This window comes from Marmota flaviventris, chromosome X (assembly GCF_047511675.1).
Source record: "Marmota flaviventris isolate mMarFla1 chromosome X, mMarFla1.hap1, whole genome shotgun sequence".
Classification (NCBI taxonomy): domain Eukaryota; kingdom Metazoa; phylum Chordata; class Mammalia; order Rodentia; family Sciuridae; genus Marmota; species Marmota flaviventris.
Window position 1 is genome coordinate 135,398,481 of NC_092518.1, and position 25,359 is coordinate 135,423,839.

The 25,359-nt window shown below is 34.9% G+C and overlaps 1 protein-coding gene across 4 annotated transcripts in view; it reads left to right on the forward strand.

Moving 5' to 3' along the window:
• The window catches only part of Vamp7 (vesicle associated membrane protein 7), a 46,439-nt gene that overhangs the window by 755 nt on the left and 20,325 nt on the right, over positions 1-25,359 (forward strand). For all 4 annotated transcript variants that reach the window (XM_027923025.2, XM_071606207.1, XM_027923028.2 and 1 more), the window contains exons 2-5: positions 5,126-5,280; positions 10,167-10,224; positions 12,396-12,533; positions 14,750-14,840. In XM_027923025.2, the coding sequence (XP_027778826.1) occupies positions 5,135-5,280; positions 10,167-10,224; positions 12,396-12,533; positions 14,750-14,840 (433 nt within the window). In that variant the 5' untranslated portion in view covers positions 5,126-5,134. The remainder of the gene's footprint in view (positions 1-5,125; positions 5,281-10,166; positions 10,225-12,395; positions 12,534-14,749; positions 14,841-25,359) is intronic.

Sequence of the window (25,359 nt, forward strand, 5' to 3'; positions counted from 1 at the left end):
GCCTTATTAACTGGCATCTACTACTTGTACCACCATTCTCCCATCTTTAAACCCAGAAACTACTATCACTATCATGTTTTACACAATTCTTTCACTTTCAATAACTGTGGCTGAGGCCAGGTTCATTCATACACTTAACAAATATTTATTGAACAGCCGATATATGCTAGACACTCTAATAAGGGTGGGCATTATGGCTAGCTGTAAACAAGACATAAGAAATTGCTACTGTCACAAATTTGCATATTTGATAGGCAGGGGGAAAAGTCAAAGTGATGTTTTAAATTGTTTAATACAAAATAAAATATGTGCTTGACTTGACTGGATAGTCTTATCCTCAGAAAGTAAGAGGGATTGGGTTCAGTCTCAACCATTGTCCAAAAAGAACATTTTTGATACCAATAAGATAGTTTTGATCTGTGACTGCACTTTAAACACCTCATCTGTCTCCCTATCATACCAGTGTTCCTTCTTCTTTTTTATATTTTTTATGGTTATAGATGGACAAAATGCCTTTATTTTATTTATTTTTATGTGGTGCTAAGAATCAAACTCAGTGCTTCATACATGCTGGGCAAGTGCTCTGCCACTGAACTCCAGCCCTTGTTCTTCATTTTTTATGTCTTCTCTAACATTATAACATCAGAATTTATGGTTTATCTGTCTTTTTCATGTCTATTCCTCATTATATTATGGTTCCATTAAGTATAGTAGTCCCTTCTTCCTCACCTTTGAATGGCAGTTCTACTACTTTGGCTGTCATATAGTAAACCATTGGTATATATGTAATGAATTGAAACAGACCTCATTTAATCAAATTCAAATAGCTTGATTTATACAAAGTCTTCTCTATATTAAGCCATCAACCTTATTCCTCAACCTTTTTGTTCACCAAATGTGCTTTCTTCCATCTCATCAGATTGGTTTATTTACTCTCCTTAAGTTTTTTTTTTCACCTCATGCCTTCTCTTGTTTCATGCATCCCTTCTAAAATGAGTTTTTTATCTCTTTCCAGAGTATTTTGTGCCCCACTCATTAATTTAGTAGGGCAACTAATTTAATAGTATGCTCATGATACAAGATAGAAAAAAAACCCTTAATTTCCATTGTATATGTCCTCTGAAACTTTCTGCAATGAACTGTTGTAAGAATTAACATATCTCCTTTTAATAATATAGTAATACAGAATGCTTTCTTTGGTTTTTCATTGACTATTACCATGTGCTATATGATTAATTAAATTCTGTTTCTTTGAACAGTTGCACAACCTTTGTTCATACACCACATATAGTATAATTTGTTTTTCACTAGATACAAATGCATCTTTGAGTACTATTTTCTCATAGGTCTGAGATAATTTTTTAAGAATATTTTTGTTTTAGTTGTAGTTGGACACAATACCCTTTTTTTGTGTGTGTGGGGCCGAGGATCGAACCCAGAACCCTGCACATGCTAGGCAAGTGCTCTACTGCTGAGCCACAACCCCAGCCCTAGTCTGAGAGAATTTAATGTTACTCTGCTATACTGTCATTTTCAGAGTCTTAGATAAAAGACTCAATTCTAAAAATGAAATTAAAGTCTTATTTCATGTAATATCTTTCAATTGTAAATTATTACTACTGACCACAACTTTTAAACTGTTTTAAAAATATGACAGGAATATAAGAGTATTTGAGTCATGATTGCTTTATGATTTTAGGAATGTATCACCCTGAGATCACCCAGACATGTTTCTAAGACATTAAAAATTAAGCCTTATCATTTAGGGGGATTTTTTGGCACCTTTGCCTTCATAGTCATGAACACAAATGCAGCCCTAAATTGTGTGTCTTTGCTTATTTATAATGTATACATATTTATGATCTAGAATACTCTTATACATTTTAGTGTTATTTGACTACTGAGGTAGAGATAAAAGTACTGTAGCTACCAGCCAAGGAACACCAAGAATTGCCAGCAAACTAACAGAAACTAGAAAGAGACAAAGACAGATTCTCCCCTACAGATTTCAGAGAGATCATAGCCCTACCAATACCTTGATTTTAAACTTCTGGCCTTTGTGAGCAGATAAATTTCTTTTGTTTTAAGCCACACATTTTGGGGTACTTTGTTATAGCAGCCACAGGAAACTAACTAATAGAAGATTATTAGCAGGAATGAAGTATAATTGGGAAGATGGCTCTTGGACCAAGTGAGGAGTGAATAAGAAAACAGGGAGGAACAGTGTTGAAACAGGGCTTTCTTTTATATTTCATTATCTTTTTTCTTCTCTCTGGCTTATCTTTTCATTCTTTTTCTTCATAAGTATTATATTTATATAGCACTCTGTAGTTTTAGGCATTCATATATTGCTAATAATTAGCAGAGCTAGATTTTGTGACTTCAAATACAGTATTCTTTCTGACATTGTTGTTTCTCTTATTTCAATACTCATAAAGATGTTACACATTCAACTTCAAGAGTGTTTCATTGCAGGCAGGTGAGACTTGATTATAGGTGGGATGTTTGATAGTATAGGACAGGGGAAGGATCTCCTATTAATGACATATAAAAGGAAAGTTAGGTTTCTTTTGCTGTGTACCAACAAAGAGTGATTTGTAATTGGGAACTACTTTTATTGACTAAAACACTGTGTCTCTGTAACTTATATTCTTTATTCCTGGGAAACTCAAAATTTACTAGAGAGAGGAGAAAGTCATCAAGAAGACAGAAAAAGCAGCTGGAGATGTAGAGTGTTTCAAGAAGGAGGACTGGTTAATGGTGTTGACTATTTCTGGAAAGCCAAGTAGAAAGAGAATAGAGAAGTGAGTGCTGTGTTTTGCAATATAGAGGCTGTTGATTATCTTAGGAAGCATGGTTCTGTGGAGTGCCAAGGCAAAAGCCAGAGTATTGTAAGTTGAAGAGTTAAAATGGTGCATGCCTGTAATCCTAGTGGCTTGGGAGGCTGAGGCAGGTGGGTCATGAATTCAAAGCCAGTCTCAGCAATGTAGCGAGGGTTTTTTTTTTTTTTTTTTTTTGGCTTAGTTGCCCTAAGCAACTCAGTGAGACCTTGTCTCTAAATAAACTGCAAAAAAGGGCTGTGGATGTAGCTCAGTAGTTAAGTGCCCCTGGATTCAATCCCTAGTGCCAAAAAAAAAAAAATGTTAAGAAATAGGTACTGGATACTGGAACATGTTATATGGTTAAGGGAGATTTAAGGATCAAAGGTGAAAAAGTATGAGACAGTGATTTGGAAACTATAGCTTGCTACATATATGTAAGGAGAATTCCAGTAAAAGATGATTGAGGACATGATCCTGAGGATCAACTTCATTTAGAAAATAAGATTGAAAGGAGGGGAAAGGAGGGGGCAAGGGTTGTAAAAAAGATGGTGGAATGAGATGGACATTATTTCCCTAGGATCATGTATGAAGACATGAATGGTGTCAATATATTTGTATACAACCAGAGATATGAAAAAATGTGCTCTATATGTGTAATATGAATTGTAATGCATTCTGCTGTCATTTATAACAAAGTAAAAATTACAAAAAAAGAAAATAGAATGGAGAACACAAGAGGAGTTTAGCTGAAGAGACAGATGGGTGCCTCCTTCTATTTACTGCCCTTTGGTACTGGAATTCCAGTCAGGAATCTGCAGATTCCCTGGCCCCAAGCATTCTCTCCTGTGTTTACAAAGTATGAATTACCTGCATTCAGACAAGACTGTTTCAGATACAGATTCCAGGGTCCCACCTAAAGCTTACAGAATCAGAATTTTAGGAGATGATGCCAAGAATTGGAGTTTTAGAAGTGGCTCTCATTCTGCCACCCAAGGTGATTCATACCCTCACTACAGTTTGAGAACCACTGGCCTGTTGGGTGGAAATAAACATGTTAACAGATAACATGAGGCTGAAGAGTAAATTGAAGACTAATAAGGTGTTTATTCATGTCTATAAGTTTATGCCATTAAATAAGGGAAACTGGTCTCTTGTTGGGGGAGGGGATAGCACATATGCACAGCCAAACATAAGGAAAATAAACTCATGCCATATTGTTTTAGGAATTTTTTGTTTATACAAGATATTACCATAATTTATAAAACCATTTCTTTTTTGTGAAAGGTTTCGGTTACTTTCACTTTGTTTCTATTACAGATAATGCCTTTATACTAGAGGTAGTATACCATAGTCTAACATTGTATTTTCTGAAATCATACTGCCTCAGAGTAAGTCATAGCTCTATCACTTACTAGCTGTAATTTTGGGGAAATTATGTAAGTCATCTGTGCTTCAGTTTCCTCATCTATAATAGGAATATTGTAATATTATATAATCATATTGAGTTAGGAGGATTAAATTAATTAATAATTTAAAGCACGGGGTGCAGTAGCTCACACCTGTAATCCCATCAGCTTGGGAGGCTGAGGCAGGAGGATCATGAGTTCAAAGCCAGCCTCGGCAACTGCGAGGCACTGAGTAACTCATTGAGACCCTGTCTCTAAATAAAATACAAAATAGGGCTGGGAATGTGGCTCAGTGGTCAAGTGCTCTTGAGAGTTCAATCCCTGGTACCAAAAATAATAATAATTTAAAGTACTTAAAACTGTTGCCTGTCATATAGTGAACATTTAATAAATGTGGGCTATTGTTTTTAATATCTACATTTTTGAATCTAGAGTCTAACTTTTGTTAAACTGGTTCCCTAGGATAAATTTTCAGGAAGGGATCATTATGTTAAAGTATGAAGACATCTTTATGTCCTTTTGCTATCGTTGGTCATTGCTTTTCAAAAAACTTATCATTCTTATGTGCATATCAGTATGGCTTAGGTTGTAAGCTTGTAGAAGACTATGACCTTGGATTTTTGTTTTGTTTTGTTTTGGGTTTTTTTTTTTTTTTTGGTGTTTTTTTTTTTTTCAGGAGCAGGGGTACTGGGGATCAAACCCAGGGTCTTGTACATGCCAGGTACACACTCTACCACAGAGCTCTGCCCCCAGCTCCTATTAGGTCTTTTGTTAATTTTCATGTTCTAGTACTGCATTCAGTATTGTCTCTAGGTATATTTTGATAAATGATAGTAAGTTACTTTTGAAAGATCATGTCAAAAATATTCTAAATCTGTCTTTTTTTCCTTTTAATAGATTGACACCATGGCCATTCTTTTTGCTGTTGTTGCCAGGGGAACCACTATCCTTGCCAAACATGCTTGGTGTGGAGGAAACTTCCTGGAGGTGACAGAGCAGATTCTGGCTAAGATACCTTCTGAAAATAACAAATTAACATACTCACATGGCAAGTGAGTTCTGCTTTACATCTGGTAGAGGGTGAAAGAAAGGAATTCTGCTCTAATCAGAATAGTAGAAAGCTAGAAAGCAAGCTTCTAGGTAGTTTAACCTGAGTACACTCATAGAACAGTAACTTTCACCAGCTTCGAAAATATCTGACTTTATTATTTATATTTTTAACTTGTGATTATTTTTATTCTATCATTGAAGTGATATTACTATTTTAAAGGACGATATGAAAATGTTAAACATAAAAATCTCTTTGCTATGGAGTTCTTGGATAGGTAAAATGGTATATATAAAATAAATAATATTTCTTATTTATTCTTTAAGTAAATATTTACTGAGTCCTTAACTATTGATAGGTACTTTGCTTGGTGATGGGGAAACAACAAGAAAGGCAGTATTTTCCCTCAATGAAATTAGAGTTTAATGAGGGAGATGGTCAATCCACGATTATATTAGAGATTAGTAGGTAATGGCATTTCAGGTAGAAGGAATAGCAGGTAGAGAAGCATGTAGACATGAGATCATATTTTGGGAACCGCATGTTATTATTCTGTGATTGGTACTCAGGATGGTAAAGATAAATCCAGAAAGATGGGTAGAAGAAAAGTCATGTAGGGCCTTGTAGGGCATGTTAAGAGTATGGACAGCCAGAAGGCATCAAAAGTTTTCAGTCAGTTATGACAGCTTTTGCTTTAGAAAAATGTACTGGTGGCTTGTTGAAAGGACATAAATGGGAAATCTTGGTAAACCTTCCTCATTGATGCTTAAAAATCTTTTGTTACTTAACCCATCCTTATTTCCTTAGTTCTTATTTCAGAAGGAGATCCTTAATACTTTCTATGGCTAACCACTTTTATAATTTATAGTCCAATCTAAACTATTATGAGAGAGACCCCAAGATGTAGAATTAATTTAAATAAGATAGTTCAGAGGTGAGTGGTTCAGAGCTGGTGGGATGGCTCTGCCATTCTCAATCAGTGCCTTCCAACTCTTGAAAAAGCAGCTTCTTTCAGTTTTTCTTATAACTCAGTGCTTTTCCAATATTTTTTAAAGGTAAGGCCCAGAAGTGGCCTGACATTTTATTGTACACTGTGTAGTCATGTAGGTAACTCAGCTAAGAGGGAGACCAGGAGATATCATCTCTGTCTGTGTGGTCAAAATCTCGGCTAAAGCTCCATGACTCTAGAGGAACTTAAAGATATCAGAAAATGGATTTTAGTCTTCCATTCTACTCCTACAACCATACAAATATCTGAGTGAACTCCTCTTTTCAAACATAGAATATGCCTCTTCTCTGAGAAATGTAACTGTAAAGACTCATCTGGTTGTTGCATTTTGTTCTTAGTCCAGAGATTTGGGGTAATACTTGGTCCTCTCCATCAGGCCCAGGGGTTGCTCCTGTGGCTCACAGACTGTAAACTAAATAATAAGTCATATGTTTCACCTTCTCTCCCAGCCCAATACTATAAACAATGGTGAAATAAGAAAAGAATCACCAGAGTGAGAGTTAAAAACTTTCATTTGGGAAATAGAAGAGAAAGAAATATGTAGAAGCTATTGCCTCCTGTCAATGATCAGATAACTGCTTCACAGAAATTTCAAAGACTCTCTGTTCTGACTGGGGAGTGATTAGTGGTTCTTCTTTCTCCCTGACTCCCGCATTTGTTGTCCAGGAGGTTCTTCCTAGTCTATTGTCTTTTTGCCACATCCAGAATGGATATTGGAGAATGTGTCATTTTCAGGAACTGTATAGGTTTTGTAGTCTGCTTTCTGCATTGTGGGTTTAGGGGCCCAGAGATTGTTGTAAGGGTTAAATAACCCCAGCCTTTTATGAGTTCAGCTTCGTAGTTTCTTTTTTTTTTAGCTTTGTAGTTTCTTCAAAAACTTATTAGGCTTACAAAGTGTGTGTTTATAGTCAATTCCCAGGAAAATGCTCAGGGGAAAGCATATGGAATCCTTTTAGAAGTAGGGCATATATCTTTCACTCATAATATTATGTGCCAGAGCTTAATAACATAGCTACATGTAGCTACAAGGGAAGCTAAGAATACATAATCCAATTAGAATGTAAATTTTAGTAGAAGAAAATACTATCTGTCTGCCTCTCATCTGTGTCCTGATTCAGTTCTCCCTTGTATCCTCTGAGGTGAGGCTCTATCACTGAGATTTCTTTTTTTAAAACTGGTGACTTGGTTTCTGTCCTATAATCATGTTCCATCATCTCAATAAAATATCATTTATTACTGTATGTTAAACACTTTTCCCCTGAAATCTATTCTTGTTTACTGTAACAACATCACTAGCCACTCAGTTGACTAACCCTAAAACTTTAGAATAATATTTAACTTCTTTACCAGTTCCTTACCATTCTCCTACAACATGTTTTTCAATCCATTATGTTTCCTCTATCCCATTGTCACAATGTTAATTTAGGCCTTCGTTATTTGTCATTTCAGATAGCTTTCTCCTGACTGGTCTTCTTGCTTTTGGTTGCTCCTACCTTAAATCTGTAGTTCAAATTCCCTTGATGATACTTTCTTGCTGTGAGGGTTAAATAGCCCCAGCCTCTTATGAGTACAGTTTTGTAGTTTCTTCAAAAACCTATTAGGCTTACAAAGTGTGTATTTATAGTTTATTCCCAGGAAAATGCTCAGGGGAAAGCATATGGAATCCTGTGCAATTTTGTCCATTCCTGACCTTTTTTTATTATCTATATAAGAATTCTTGCCATTTCCTGACTTAGTGTTATTTCAATCATTGGTACATTTTTTTCATGATTTTATATGTTCTGCAAGTGTCTTTTCCCTTATAGGCCCTCTGGTAAACTTTTGCTCATTCTATAGGTCCCAAATGAAATACTTTTTTTTTTTTTTTTTTTTTTTGAGAGAGAGAGAGAGAGAGAATTTTAATATTTATTTTTAGTTTTTGGTGGACACAACATCTTTGTAGTATGTGGTGCTGAGGATTGAACCCGGGCCGCACGCATGCCAGGCAAGCGCGCTACCGCCCGAGCCACATCCCCAGCCTCTGAAATACTTTTTAATCTGTCTGAAAGAGCAATTCTGATCATGTCCCTTCCTTTAGCAGGCACTCCCTGCCCTTAGGGTAAAGTTCCTTAACATTATTTGGGAAATTTTTCTGAATCTGGCCCTTTTCCTTTCTCTGGCCTTGTTTTTTACTAATTTAGTCCTCATTTTTATCCTGCAGCCATACTTAGCAATTTATAGTTCAGTGCTAGGTTCCTTCTCTATTCCTAGCCTTTATAATACCTGTTACCTTTTATTGGAGTATATTTATCATACTTACTTTTTTAGTGGTGCTGGGGATTGAACCCAGGGACTCATGCATGATAGACAAGCACTCTTATCACTAAACTATACCTCCAGTCCCTATCATATGTAGGCTTTTTAAAATCTGCTTTTGTCTTCCTGAGTTTAGATATCTAGAAACTCCTAAACACCAGACTAGGTTAGATGATTCCTTTTTGTATATCTACATAGCATTTAGTATTTATTCAAATTGTTGCACTTATCACACTTATAATTGCAGTTTTGATTGTCTCTGTCCCCTAACTATAGGATCCTTGATGGTAGGGATCATATCTTGATATCTCTCATGGCTTGTATACCAAGTTATTCCCAAGTCTAGTTTAGGAGAGACTAATTTTATGGGGGGAAATGATGACTTCCATTTTAAGACCTGTTTTAAGTTCTCTGTGGTATATCCAGTTGGATCATGTCTAATAGACAGTAGTGTATTAGGATTAAAGCTCAGGAGATAGGTCAGATCTGGATTTGGGAATCATCAGCAAATCTGATCATATTCTCCCCAGGCTCTACTTTGGATGACTATGCATTATATAATGTACAGTGTGGTTTATAAAGTCTTGTATAGCCTGGTGTTTGTTTCTCCAGCATCTTAAATATCCAGGCAATTTATATTTTTTTCTATACATTCTGTATTCTAGTTATATGAATGAATTTTACTTTCCTGTATCTATTATGTGCTATTTTATTTCCAGGCTCTTATACCTTTCTTTTTTTTTAAATTTTTTTTTTTTAGTTGTAGATGGACACAATACCTTTATTTTATTTATTTGTTTGTTTGTTTGTTTATTTATTTACATGTGGTACTGAGAATTGAACCCAGTGCCTCACACATACTAGGCAAGTGCTCTGCCACTAAGCCACAAACCTAGCCCATTAGGCCTTTATACTTTCTGCTTCACTCTGGAACACTCTTCACTGACTCTTTACCTTATCATCTCTTATTTATTCTTTAGGTCTAAGAACAGACATCTCATTTTCCAAGAATAATTCTCTTTAACTCTTGGGCAGATCTCCATTATGTGCTTCTTCTATGTCCCCAGAGTTCTATATACTCCTTTAACTTCCTCATCATCCTGTTTTCCATGCAGCACTGTAATTCCATGCCCTGTGATGCCTAAGAAGGCAGGAACTGATGGTTTTCTCTTTTGTATCTTCAACATGTAGCATAGTAACTGGCTCAAAGTCGATATTCAAATGTTGAGAATTTGTTTTGCAATATTAAGAAAAAGAAAGGAAAACTATATGGTCCATTGGGACTTAATTTTAATCATGTGTCCCTTCACATATGTCATTTCTTATTCCAGTCTTAAGGTACCAATTATGTTTTTGCACAAGGTTAATCCACATGCCGTTTTACTGTGAAGCTACAGTTAAGACCTTCTTTTAATTTCTTATTCAGTTTAACTTGAGAGGAACAGATGTATGGGGGGACGGGAAGAGGAGAATAGACTGAATCTGTAAATAATGTGGTATTGGCAGTACTGAAATTACTTATACATACATAGAAGATAAAAGTGTTGCTTATAACTACAGTAAGTTTTATATCTTTTATTCTACAGTTATTTGTTTCATTACATCTGCCAAGACAGGATTGTATATCTTTGTATCACTGATGATGTAAGTAACTTAAAGACATATTGCTATTTAACTATGTGTACTGTTAATATAGTCAGTTCTTAATTACATATACCTATGATGGGTAACAGTGATGCAAACTTGGCATTGCTGGAAATTTTTTCAATACTTTTCATTTGTCATATACAGCAGCATGTGACAAAACTTGATAACCTGGGTATGTACAAATCAGTTCAGTTTTGGTATAGTTCTAACTTAATCTCTTGTAGCTTCTACATTTATCCTATTGTGTAATGAGAATTGGTTTTATAATTAGGATTCTTTGGCATCAGAGTTTCTCAAAAAATTGTTCAACTGGAATATTAAAAAGATTATTTCATTCCTCAAGTAGTTAATGAATTTTTAATGTACCTAGACTTTGGAAAAATAGAATCACAACACATTATGATCGGCTATGTAAACTTGTATTTTTACATTGGTTAGTTTTTTTTTTCTTTTTTGAGTATTTGTTGACTCTAGACCCAAAATACTCAGTAACTTAATGATGTCATCAAGAATCTTTCTCTCTTCTGCTTTCCTCAGTGTCAGTTTCTTTCTAGACAGGTTCCCCTTAGGGTTGCATGGAGCTACGTGCTTATGTATTCATATACAGAGAAGATGGACTATATACTTGTTTCTCTTATTGTAGGAATGAGAAAACTTTTCCTAGAGGCACACCGTCCCCTCATCTCACTTTGAAAGTGAGCTTACTTTCATGTCTTACTGTTCACATGCTCATCTTTAAACTGTTCACTGAGTAGAGTCATGAAATTGGCATGATTGCTGTAGATCAGTGTTCCTAATCTTTATTGTCACAGACTCCTTTGTCACCTGTGAGCCCTGCTCAGAATGTCATTAAATGAATGAAATAGACACATATGATTCCAAACAAAACCAAATATATTGAAAACAAAATACACACACACACACACACACACACAAACTATTCAGGATTTTTAAATTTTTTTTCAGTTGCAAGTGGACACAATTACCTTTATTTTGTTTATTTATTTTTTAAGTGGTGCTAAAGATTGAACCCAGAGCCTCACACATGTGAGGCAAGTGCTCTACCGGTGAGCCACAACCCCAGCCCCTTCAGGATATTTTTTTTAAAATATATTAATATGGATACTCTAAGAACTCATTATTAAGACTTTGCTGTGGGTCTAATAGCTAATAATAATTTTGAAATGATGATGAGTGTAAATGATATTTCAAGATATCTAGAAACCTGTGATGGTATATGAAAAACAAAGATTTCTATAGGTGACAAAGTTACAATTTAATACTACTCTGGTTACCTACGTTGACAATTGAAATTTGAGTTAAAGTTTAGGGAAAATAATAGTGCAATTTTTTTCTATCTAAGTCCGGTAGCCCCTTGAATTTTGTCTACTGATCCCAGTTTAAGAACCCTTGACTATGACTAAGTATCTTGGGTGAAATGGAAATGATTGTCAACCACAGTGATCATCACAGTGATTTTTAGCCTTGGTTTCACAGTGTTTTCTAAAATTAGAAAAAATACAAATATATCTGAAGTAAATGATGTGAAAGCTTGGAGTAGATGGAAATATCAGAAGGCCTGGAATGGTCAGATTTGAACCTTATATTCCATGAGCTATAGTTGTCTACATGCTGACACATGCACACACACACACACATGCATACACGTACAAATACACTTTTTGACTGACTGGAACTAGACAAGTGTAGGTCACTTGACCCTTTCAAATGTGTAACCACTATTAGAAAATATCAATTCAAAGTTCCTATCAATAGTGTTATCTTTGAAAGACTATTATTATTATGAATTTATTGAACATATTCTTATGCTGGACTTTCTAATAGATGAAAGATATGGAGGAAGTAAAACCTAATTCCTGACCTCAAGAAGTTGATAACCTAGGAACCATTATCTTCTGCTGGTAATAACCAGACAGACATATTTGGATTTGATTCTCACCTCTTTCATTTGCTAGTTGTTGGAACTTCAGCAAGTTAGCTATCATTTCAGAGGTTTTTCTTCCTTATTTATAAAATGGGATCAGTGCTAGGTTCTCCTTATAGTCATTACTCAATAAATATTACTGCTTTTTATTGTTTTATTGCTAATCATCCACATAATCTTTATTTACTTTGTAAATACAAGCTCTATGTTGGGTGCCTTCCAGGATTTTGAACGTTCCCGAGCCTTCAATTTTTTGAATGAGGTAAAGAAGAGGTTCCAGACAACTTATGGCTCAAGGGCACAGACAGCACTTCCATATGCCATGAATAGCGAGTTCTCAAGTGTCTTGGCTGCACAACTGGTAAGATCTTCCTCAGGATATACTATTTTTATTCATATTTTCTTCTTTATTACCTTAAAGCACATGAATATAGGGAGTCTTGACTTGCAATACACTTTTCTGTTTGTTACTATAAGCTAACATAATAAAAAACCCTGTTAAAAATGTGAAGGGGCCATTTTAATATAGAAAGCTAATAATTAATGATATTTTTCCATTAATAATGGCCAGAATATCTCAGGATTAGGAAGAACATTAAAGATCATATTGTTTAAATCCACTCAACATGCCAAGTGGTCTTTTATTCTCTATATAAATTTTCTACCCTTCCATAAGTTAAAATTTAATTTTTTTAAAACTTCACATTAATCACTTGAAAATCTGTTTGTCTGTATAAATCCCTAATGGTCAAATCAGTGATTGTTTACATATGTATATCCCTTTGAAATATCACCAAAGTTAAGACAGACAGCCTTTCCATGCCATTAGGTTTTTCTCATGTCCCTTCCCAGTCAGTCCCCTTCCCTATGCAACCTCTGATCTATTTTCTGTCACTATAAATTAGTTTTGTCTTTTCTAGAAATTCCTATAAATGGAATCATACAGTATGTACACTTTGTGTCTTGCTTGTTTTGCTCAGTGTAAAGTTTTGGATATTCATCCATGTTGTGTAAATCAGTAGTCTGCTTCCTTTTTTGCTGAGTGGTATTGTATGCATATACCATAGTGCGTTTATCCATTTACCTGTTGCTAGATATTTGGGTTGTTTTCAGTTTTCAACTATCATGAGTAAAACTGCTATGAATCTCCACGTACAAGTCTTTGTGTGGACATATGTTTTTGTTTCTCTTTGGTAAATACCTAGGAATGGAATTGCTGGGTCATATGGTAAGTGATGTGTATTTTTTAAATTATCACACTTTTTTCCAAAGTGATTGTACCATTTTACATTCTCACCAGCAGTTCTAGTGTCTGTGCATCCTTGTCAACACTTTTGTCTGTCTTTAATTTTAGCCATTTTAGTGGATGTACAGTGGTATTTCATTATGGTTTTAATTTACATTTTTCGTGATTTCTAATGATGTTTAGCACCTTTTAAGATGCTTACCTTTTATTCATGAAACTATTTGAGTACAAACACATAACTGCTAGCTATGATTCTGTTTTGAATGTGGAAAATAAATACATTTTAATTAAATACTTTTCACTTCTATTAGTGTTCTTTCTAAAATTCTTTTTGAGTACTATACCTCTAAATACATGCATTTGCATGTGTGCCTGTGTGTTCATTTATTTGGAAATGAAATCCCTTTAAATTACTTAATTATAAAACCTTTATCATTTAAGCAGTAGGTTTGTTTCACACTTCCCACTTTGGAATGTTCATATATGTGAAGCTGAGAAAAAGACTACCAACAAAATATATACCAATGCACATTCGAAAGTAAGTAGGGTCAGCTGGCAGAAAAGCTTTCAAATTTGCTGGTTTGTCAGTAGCTCCAGATTTGCATGTGACCCTTTGAGCAAACCTATGTCAGCTTCCCATTATAAATGGAGATAATGGAAGCATCTTCATTATACAGTTTTTGGGTAGATTGAATAACATCCCCCTCCCCAGGTTGAAGCATTGAACATATTGAAGTAACTGGAACAGTGTATATTAAATACTCCATAATTGTTAGTTATGTATAATAATTTCAAAATACATATTATGATCAGTGTCTTAGATTCTAGATTCTATGAGAAATAAATGAAAATAGGATGCATGCTATTAACCCCGCAGATAGAACAGATACTAAGAAACTGAGCCTGTCCCTAACTCATCAAACCTAAGAAATGGGGAACAATTTAGAGTGCCTTTTCTCTGTTCTGTTTCTTCTACCCCAACTATAGTCTTCTTTTTTTCTCTTCTCTTCCTTGTCTGAAAATAGATTACATATTCTTTCACTTCTGCCCCATGAGTATCAGGTGTGTATTTGATATGTTATAATACATTTTATTTTATTTTATGTAAGATGCTGTTTTTATACTGTAACAGTTATATTTCACACAGAAGCATTTTTATGCTGCCAGTATTTTCCCTCGGTCTGATACCATTTTATAGTGAAGCAGAATATATCTTTTATGTAATATAAATTTTATAGCATTTCTCAATATAAATTATCATTCTTCTTGCTTTTATTTTCCTATTGTAAATAATGTCTGGGTGCCATAGGTTAAAACTTATTCTCTTATAGAAGCATCACTCTGAGAATAAGGGCCTAGACAAAGTGATGGAGACTCAAGCCCAAGTGGATGAACTGAAAGGAATCATGGTCAGAAACATAGGTATGTTTCAATGGCATAGTTTCAAGCATATGGACAGAAATGATAATGGATTACTTGATTATGATCAAATTGTTCTAGAGAAGCTCAAACAGTGTTTTCTGTTATCACTATTAGAAGATAATTGAAATATGGCCGAGACATGGAGGTTATTTACCTATGGTACTATCTGCTTGTATGAATGGTTTTATCTTAGTATTCATGATTGTTATTCAATCTAAATTTATTAGTTTGCTTAAGAAGACTAAATTACAAAAACCTTATTTTAGCAATTTAGAATAATTTTGTCAGTTTTGTTTGGTGATACCCAGACAACTAATATTATCAGTAAATACTTTAAATATAACTATTTGACCTTCCTAGGGAATTTGTGACTCTTGATTGAAAGAAAAAGAATTGGGGCAAAATACTGTTGTATTCTTCAAAATAAGATGCTTTGCATGTTAAAATAATCCAAAGAGATGTATCATATTTATTTTTAATTGATTTATCAGTGATATTTAAATTTAAGATGATGTTAGTATTTAGCAGCATCAACATCGCCTGGAAGCTTATTAGAAATGCAAATTTGGGGACCCAAACCAAACCTGCTGAATCAGACATTCTGGGGATGCAGTTCAGCAAGCTGTGTATTCACAACTCTCTAGGGGACTCCAATGCATATTCAAGTTAGAGAGCCACCCTTTTAAATATATCTTCTAAAAGTAATATTTTTACAGAATTGAATGAAGTCATTATATAACTGCTTTATATTTGAGACATGGTCAAATATTATAAATGTCTATTCATAATTTTTGATTTACTATTTGAATTACTTTTACATTTATTCTTAGAACAGTTACAAATCATGAAAACCATTTTAAAATTTTACTCCAAGTTTTATTTTTCTTAAGATTCATTTCCATTGTTTCCTTTTAAATTTTTATCCCCAGTTATACTTAATATAGTTTATATTCAGTTTTGTGGAGGCAGTATAGTAAAGTGGCTAGATTTAGAGTCATATGCCTGAATTTTAGTTTTAATTGTATTTCCTGCCAGCTGTTAGCCTTTTAGCAATCCTCTAATTTCTCTAAGCTTCATTTTCTAACCTGCAAAAAAAAATGCTGATAATAGAACCTAAGATTACAAGGATAAATGAGATAGTATATAGAAAGAACTTTGTACAGTGACTGACATATAATAAGAATTGAATAATGGTCAACTATTTTTAGGTCACTTTATCCTCATACAGTATTTCATTTAGGTAATATATCACAGTTTACCTAACCATGTCCTTATTTTGGACACCTAGGTTCCTTAGAGCTGTGTTACTCAGAGTGCTGTTTTGCTACTAGATAAGGAGCTTGATGAAGGATGTAAATCAATGCTGTGTCTTGCTGTGAAAGTAATGTCAATTGGACTTAATAGTGTGCTTAGACTTAGTTAAACCACTTTCAAACATTCTTTAAATAGTACTGATTAAGAGATCTGCATTAAAATAATAGTGTTTAATCTTTTTTTGGCTTGAGATTAATTCCTAGGAATAGGATTAATAAAATACAAAACCATTTTTGTTTCTTTGTATGTGTCTTGACTAAAGTGATTTCCCCTTTGATTTTAGTTTTACTAATATATTTAGACAGAGACTAGAATATCTGTCAAGAGAACTACTAAAGCTTCTCACTTTTTCTTTGTCACCAAATGTATGTATTCTGCCTGAAAAAGAAGGTTGACCACTACTACAATATCATTTATTTATTGCAGATGCATAAAATTTCCAGCAAATCACCCTTTTTTAATTTGTTCTAATTAGTTATACATGACAGTAGAATGCATTTTGACACATTATACATAAATGGAGTATAATTTCTCATTCTTTTGGTTGTACATGATGTAGAATCATCTGTAATGTAATCATATATATATAAAAATCAGCCTTTGTAGTCAACTTCTAAATGACTTGTTTTTAGAGGTATAGAAACAGCAAATCAGAAATATAGAAAACATATTTGCAGTTATTTTCCTTTGACTTTTGTAACTGCATAATTGAATATTTTCATATCATGTAATTCACCCACTTAAAGTATACAATTCATTGTTTTTTATTATATTCACAGAGTGGTACAGCCATGGCTGCAATTTAGAACATTTTTATCACCCTGAAAAGAAACGCTGTACACATTTTCAGTCACTCCCCATTTCCCCTCAACTCCTAGGCCCCAGCAATGATTAATCTCCCTTTTGTTTCTATAAATTTGGCCTATTCTGGACAATTTATATAAATGGAATCACATGTGACATTTTGTGTCCTGGCATCTTTCGCTTTACCATAACAATGTTGAGAGTCATTTATCTTGTAGCATCTCTCAGTACTTCATTCATTTTTATAACTGATTAATATTCCCTTATCGATTAATGGTCATTTAAGTACTTTCCATTTCCTGGCCATTATTAATAATGCTGCTGTGGACATTTGTGTGCAAGTTTTTGATTGAACATGTTTTCAGCTATCTTTTTTTTTCTTTTTCTTTTTTTTTTAATTTTTATTGTTGGTTGTTCAAAACATTACATAGTTCTTGATATATCATATTTCACACTTTGATTCAAGTGGGTTATGAACTCCCATTTTTACCCCGTATACAGATTGCAGAATCACATCAGTTACACATCCATTGATATCTTGAGTATATATACATAGGAACAGAATTGCTGTGTCTCATGGTAACTCTGTTTTACATTTTGAAGAAGGGCCAAATTTTCCTGTATATTTCCAGTAACAATTTATGAGGTCCAACTTCTCCATGTCCTTGATAAAATGTATTACTAAATCTAAGCTTGTGTGAAATGGTATCTCCTTGTGTTTTTAAAACATATTTTAGTTGTAGATAGACACAATACCTTTATTTTATTTATTTATTTATTTTTATGTGGTGCTGAGGATTGAACCCAGTGCCTCACATGTGCTAGGCAAGCGCTCTACCACTGAGTTACAACCCCAACCCTCATTGTGTTTTTGATTTGTGTTTCCCTGATGGCTAATGATGTTGAACATCTTTTTATGTACTTAGAGGCCATTCATATATTTTCTCTCTTTGCATAAATATCTATTAAAAAATCCTTTGCCATTTTTAAGAGGATTATTCGTCTTTTTATGGTTGAACTATAAGAGTATTTTATATTTACTAGGTAGTACACCCTTCAGACACACAATTTACAAATGTTTTATCCCATTCAGTGAGTTGTTTTTCTACACTTTCTTTATGGTGTCTTTTGAAACACAAAAGTTTTAAATTTTAATAAAGTCTGGTTCATTTTTTTCTTGTCATTTCTAGGAATATAATTGCCTAAGCCAAGGTTACCAAGACTTAAATCTCAAGAGTTTTCTCCCAAGAGTTTTATAGTTTAGTTCTTACATTTAGATCTGTGATTTATTTTGAGTCACTGTGTGTTTGGTATAAGGAAGTAGTCCAAATATATATATTTGTCCCAGAGCCATTTGTTGAAGAGTTTCTTTCATCATTGAATGGTTTTAACACTCTTATGGAAAATTAGTTATCCACAAATGTATGGCTTTATTTCTGGACCTTTGGTTCCGTTCCATTTAACTTTATGCCAGTACCATACTCTCCTGATTATCATAGCTTTGTAATAAGTTTTAAAATCAGGAAATATTAATTTTTCAACTTTGTGTTCTTCTGAAGATGGCTTTGGCCATTCTGGGTACTTTTATTTCTCTCTGAACTTTAAGGTGAGCTTGTTTGTTTCTGCATAACAAAACAAACAAAAACTATCATGGATTTCAGTAATTGTGTTGAATCTGGGAGTTTCGCTATTTAAACTGTTAAACTTCTGATCCATAAATGTGAGACATCTTTGTATTCATTTACATCTTTATTTTTTTCAACAATGTTTTATAGTTTTCAGTGTAAAAGTCTTACATGACAAAAGAGACTCTGTTTGACTAAGCTTCAGGCAGACTTCTCTGAGCCTACTCACTATTCAGCTAGGCTTCATCCTTGGGCTCTGTCCTTGGCCTGCTTAAAGCAAGCCTTAAAATGACTCCTGCTAAGTTAATATTCCACCCTTGATATCTGTGACCCTAATATCTGATCAAGTTCCTCATCCCCTACATTTAATATATAAGTCTGGCTCACTCTTAGCAAGAATCCTGTTTTAGAACAATTTAGCAAGAACCCCCTTGCCCGTGATGTCTCTTCTTAGTAATTTTCCATCCACTAACACTATATTGTGTACACTGGCGATAGATTTTCATTGCCCTTATTATGTTATGAGTTGAACTAAGACCCCTCTTGCAATAGCCTTAAATAAAATATGTCCTACAATTTTTTCCGTAGTTTTACTGGTGTGTTATAGTTGTACATAATGATGGGATTTGTTGTTATGTACTCACACATGTACTTAATATAACAGTATAATTTGGCCAGTATCATTCCTTAGTATTTCTCCTTTCCATCCAGGAATCATTTCCAATAAAAGAATATTAAGTCTTCATTCCATACTTTAACAAAGGCGCTTATATCATTAATAAATATTAATTTGAAAGCCTTAAGATGAGAATCAGGCACTAAGTTTTTGGCAAATTGGCAATAAAAATACAGAATGTTAGTGGAACACAAAACACAAAACCTCTGATATTAAGCTTAATACAGGTTCAAGACATAAATTCCAACCAACAGCTTATAGACCATGTGGAAGATTAGCTCACCCTTGGTTGTAAAGGTACAAGACTATTCATAAGCCCTCACCAGCTTTCATAACTTCTTGAACATAATCCTTTCCTGAGATCTCCAAAACTTTGCCAAATTTATTTTTCAGTCAAGTTGCTTTCCACTCAGCCAGTCTTTGTTGCCTATACATTTCAGTAGCCCATTTGTCTTCCTCATTAAATTTATCTTCATTATCCTTTCTCTTTTCATATGTTTGCACCACTGACTGCTAGAGAATTTGCTGCTCCTCCTTTTCCACCTTCTCCAATTCTTTCAGACTTCCTTTGAGGGAAGGATGCCCTTTTGCGTAAGATGTCATTCCATTCAGTGTCTGCATTGGGGTCCTGCATCTTGTCTTTGAATGTTCAGCCCAGCCAGCCCTGCCACAATGTTCCTGCCCCTCAGATCTCTTCCACTGTCCTACAATTTTTAACAAGTGTCAGAGTAATTTATCTTTAGCAGTATCTCTCAAAACATCCTTCTTGCTTTATTACTAAATATTTTATTTTATTTTATTGATTGATGATTTTTTTACTTATACATGATAATAGAATCCATTTTGACATATAGGCATGGAATATATATTATGCTAGTTAGGATATCATTCTTATGGATGTATATGATTGTGGGATTCACTGTGTTTCATATAGGTACATGGGAAAATTATTACCAGATTTATTCCATTGTCTTTCCTTTTCCTATTGCCCCTCCCTGCCCTCCATTCCTCATTATCTAATCTACTGCATGTCTATTCTTCTCCTCACCATCCCACTTATTGTAGGCTAGCTTCCACATTATCAGAGAAAACATTTCATCTTTTGTTTTGAGGGACTGGTTTATTTCATTTAGCATGATAATCTCCAGATCTATCCATTTGCTGGCAAATGTCATTCTTCCTTATGGCTGAGTAATATTCCATTGTTTATATATGCTACATTTTGTTATCCATTCATATGTTGAAAGGCACCTAGATTGCTTCCATAGCTTTACTGTTATGAATTGAGCTGCTGGAAACATTAATGTGGCTGTGTCACTATAATATGTTGATTTTAAATCATTTGGGCATAAACCTAGGAAAGGGATAACTGGGTCAAAAAGTGGATTCATTCCAAGTTTTTTGAGAAATCTCCATACTGCTTTCCAGAGTAGTTGCACCAGTTTGCAGTCCCATCAACAATGAATGAGTGTATCCCTCCGACACATCCTTGCCAAATTGATACTTATACTCTTTAATTTATTTTTAAAATTTTTATTGATTTTTTAAAAATAAATGACAGTGGAATGCATTACAATTCTTTTATTTATTTATTTATTTATTTATTTATTTAGCTTTCAGTGGATACAACATCTTTATTTTTATTTGTATGTGGTGTTGAGGATTGAACCCAGTGCCCCGCGCATGCCAGGCGAGTGTGCTACTGCTTGAGCCACATCCCCAGCCCTACAATTCTTATTACACATATACAGCACAATTTTTCATACCCCTGGTTGTATAGAAAGTATGTTCACACCACTTCGTGTCTTCATAAATGTACTTTGGATAATGATGTCCATCACATTCCACCGTCATTGCTAACCCCCTGCTTCCTCCCTTCCCCTCCCACCCCTTTGCCCTATTTACAGTTCAGCTATTCCTCTAATGCTCCCCCTCCCTACCCCACTATGAATCATCCTGCTTATGTCACAGAAAACATTCGACATTTTGGGGGGGAATTGGCTAACTTCACTTAGCATTATCTTCTCAAACTCCCTCCATTTACCTGCAAATGCCATGATTTTATTCTCTTTTATTGCTGACTAATATTCCATTGTGTATATATGCCATAGTTTTTTATTCATTCATCTATTGAAGGGCATCTAGGTTGGCTCCACAGTTTAGCTATTGTGAATTGTGTTGCTATAAACATTGATGTGGCTGTGTCCCTGTAGTATGCTGTTTTTAAGTCCTTTGGGTATAGTCCAAGAAGAGGGATAGCTGGGTCAAATGGTGGTTCCATTTCCATATTGGCTGCACAATTTGCAGTCCCACCAGCAGTGTATGAGTGTACTTTTTTCCCGCATGCTCGCCATATGTTGGGTATTTTTATTATAATATGTCTTGATGTGGCTCTGTTGTGGTTTTGTTCATTCGGTGTCCTGTAGGCTTCTTGAATTTGGGTTTCCACTTCATTCTTCATGTTTGGAAAGTTTTCTGACATTATTTCATTAAATAGATTACTCATTCCTTTGGTTTGAACCTCTATGCCTTCCTGTATCCCAATAACTCCTAAATTTGGTCTTTTTATGCTATCCCATATTTCTTGAATGTTCTGCTCATGGTTTCTTACCATTATCACTGTGTAGTCTACGTTCTTTTCAAGAATATATATTTTATCTTCATTGTCTGATGTCCTATCTTCCAAGTGGTCTACTCTGTTGGTGAGGCTTTCATTTGAGCTTTTATTTTGGCTTATTGTTTCTTTCATTTCAAGGATTTCTGGTTTGTTTGTTTGTTTGTTTGTTTTAGAATCTCTAACTCCCTGTTGAGGTGATCTTTTGCTTCCTGTATTTGTTTATACAGCTCCTTGTCAAAGTGATCTCTCACTGCCTGTATTTGCTTTCTTATATCTTCCTTGAGTTCACAGAACATTTTAACCATGTACACCCTGAACTCCTTCTCTGTCATTTCTTCTGCTGTGGCTTCCAATGATTCTAATGATGTGATGTCTTGATTTGTTTGGGGCACTTTCTTCCCTTGTCTTTTCATGTTGCTCATATGTCTTCCTTTCCAGCTCTGTGGGTGTTACTGTTTTTACCCTACAGGTGTTATTGTTTTACCCTACAGGTTTGTAGTGCTCTTGTAGGGTTCGTTCCAAGATCCCTCCTTTGTGGGGAAGGACAATGTTAACAGATCCCAATATCAACAATATAACACGTATAAACAATTTGTTGTTATTAAGATGTTCACAGTTTAGTGTCAATGTACAGAAATGTTGGATTCAATTATTATCTAAAATATAATCAGTAATTTCGTAAAAAGATTTACAGTTTCTGACAGTGGACAATGAACTGGGGGTGGGGCTTAGGATGACATGCTGAGGAGGTGGGATTTGAGGATATAGAGTTAATATATCTTTGGAAGTGTGAAAGAGAAATCTAATGAAGAGGGTTAGTAGCAAGAAAATAGACAGGAAGTAATTTAGGGTAGGCAAGTACATAGGAAGACAGTATTGTACATAAAACAAACACACATATGTATTTAGAAAAATACAAGATGTTAAAATAGTAAAATTTGGAGGAGGAAAGAAAAATGAAAGAAGAAAAAATAGCAGAAAAAGGGCATATACAACACCTCTATATTATATTATTTAGATGATTTAGTCCTCAAAATCCTATTTCATGCAACGTTCTTGGTTTCACATATGTTGGGGATGTGAGTGCTGGAGGATAGAAGGGTAGAAGACAAAGAGAAAAAAAAAATTAAAAATACCCAAAGGAAGAAACCAGGGTTGTGCTAGTTTTAGAGATCTGTATCTTTCCTGCTTCCATTCTCATCCAATAGTTGGGGTTGTCTGTTGTAAGCTGGTGTCTCTGCCCTCAGGATGGTGGAGGTAGCCAGCATGGGAAAACTGGTCGTAGGGCAGGGCACCTGGAAGCAGGGAATGGCACCTGCCAGTCCCTGCAGGGAGACTGCACCTCATGGGTCTCCTTTTGGGATTGCTAGTATGACTTGAGCACCCAGTACTATCTCCCTCTCTTGCCTGGAGATTTCCCAGTTCCTGGTCTCTCTGTTAGGCCTCAAAGTTTAGCCCCATCTCTCTCTCTCCCTTAGCAGTTCCCAATTGTGGGACCTCTCACACCAAGGCTCACACCAGGTGGGTGGTGCCCTGGTCGCACTGCACACCTGTCCAGCTGAGAGCTGTTTTTGTGTTGGGTAGTTACTGTGTTATTGCTGCTGGGGAAAGAGGGAGTTGGAAACCTGGTACCTGGCCAGAATGGAGATCCAGTCTGGGAGCTGCCCCCACCTAATATAGCGAGAAAGGTTATCCAAGATGGAGGCAACTGCTTCCAGCACGGGGTGTCTGGTGAGGTGGGGGGAGCCAGGCGATGGCTTTGTGCTGTGGGTAAGTAGCAGTAGAGTGACCTGCGTGGGAGCAGAGCGAAGTCTGAGAGTTCTGCAGAGGTGCTGATAGGTGCTTATGCTAAGGCACTTGAGAGCCCTACATGGGGTAGAACTGCGGGCTTTGGGTTTTGGGAGCCAGGAGTCTGGAGTCCTACTCAAACGCTGAGGCTCAGAGCCCTGCGCGGGGTCACAGCACTGGTGATTTCTGCAGAAATCAGCTGTATAGGGGTCTTCTAACCCTCTCATAGATGAAGTATTCCAAGTAGGTGAGATCTGGATCATGGAGTGACACAGAATGCTGCCTCCCTCTGGCCTGCCATCTTCTGTCCTCGATACTTATATTCTTGATAATTGCCAAGAGTGAGATGGAATCTCAGTGTAGTTTTAATTTTCATTTCCCTAATTGCCAGAGATGTGAACATTTTTTATATATTTGTTGACTGTTCATATTTCTTCTTCTGTGAAGTGCCTGTTCAGTTCTTTTGCCCTTTAATTGATTGGGTTATTTATTTTTCTGGTGTTAAGTTTTTTAAGTTCTTTGTGTATCCTGGAGATTAATGCTCTATCTCTGGTACAGGTGGCAAAGATTTTCTCCCATTCTGTAGGCACTCTCGCTTGTTCTTGATTGTTTCCTTTGCTATGAAGAAGCTTTTTAGTTTGATGCCATCCCATTTGGTCATTATTTTTTATTAGTTGTTCAAAACATTACAAATCTCTTGACATATCATATTTCATACATTTGATTCAAGTGGGTTATGAACTCCCATTTTTACCACGTGTACAGATTGCAGAATCACATCGGTTACACATCCACGTTTATACATACTGTCATACTAGTGTCTGTTGAATTTTGCTGCCTTTCCTATCCCATTTGGTCATTATTGATTTTATTATAAGTAGAATATTTCTCTTTAATTTTTGTATTGTTCATTACTAATACATAGAGTTTCAGTTGATTTTTATATTGATCTTGTATCACACAATTTTGTTGAATGTATTTAAAGTTTTTTGTCTTTTTGCTTCCCATTCCAGATGCCTTTATTGCCTTCTATAGCCTAACTGCTCTAGCTATAACCTTCAGTACAGTGTTAAATAGAAGTGGTGGAAGTGTGTATCATTTTCTTATTATTGGTCTTAGGGAGATATGGGAAGTTTTTTGCAGTTAGGTATGAAATTAGACGTGGGTTTTTCACAGATGCCCTTTATCAAGTGAGAAAATTCCCTTCTATTTTTTGTTTGTTGAGTAGTTTTATCATTAAAAGATACTGGATTTTGTCAAACTTTTATATATTGAAATGAATGTATTATTTTTGTTCTTTAATCATATGATATGTTATAGTAACCGATTTTCAGATATTAAATGAATGTTGCATTTCTAAAATAAATTCCACATAAATTCCATATAATCCTTTTTATTTATTGCTGTATTCATTTTGCTAATACTTTATTGAGGATTTTTAATGTCTATATAAGAGATTTTGGTCTGTTGTTTTCTTGTGATGGATGTCTTTGTTTGGTTTTGATACAAAGGTAATACTGCCCTTCTAAAATATGTTGACAAGTGTTCTTTTCTATTTTTGGAAAATTTTGTGAAAAATTGGATATGAATTATTCTTGAAATGTTTGGTAGAATTCACCTTTGAAGCCAGCTGGGGCCTTGACCTTTCTTCGGGCAGAGTTTAAAAATTGCTAATTCAATTTCTGTACTTGTAGT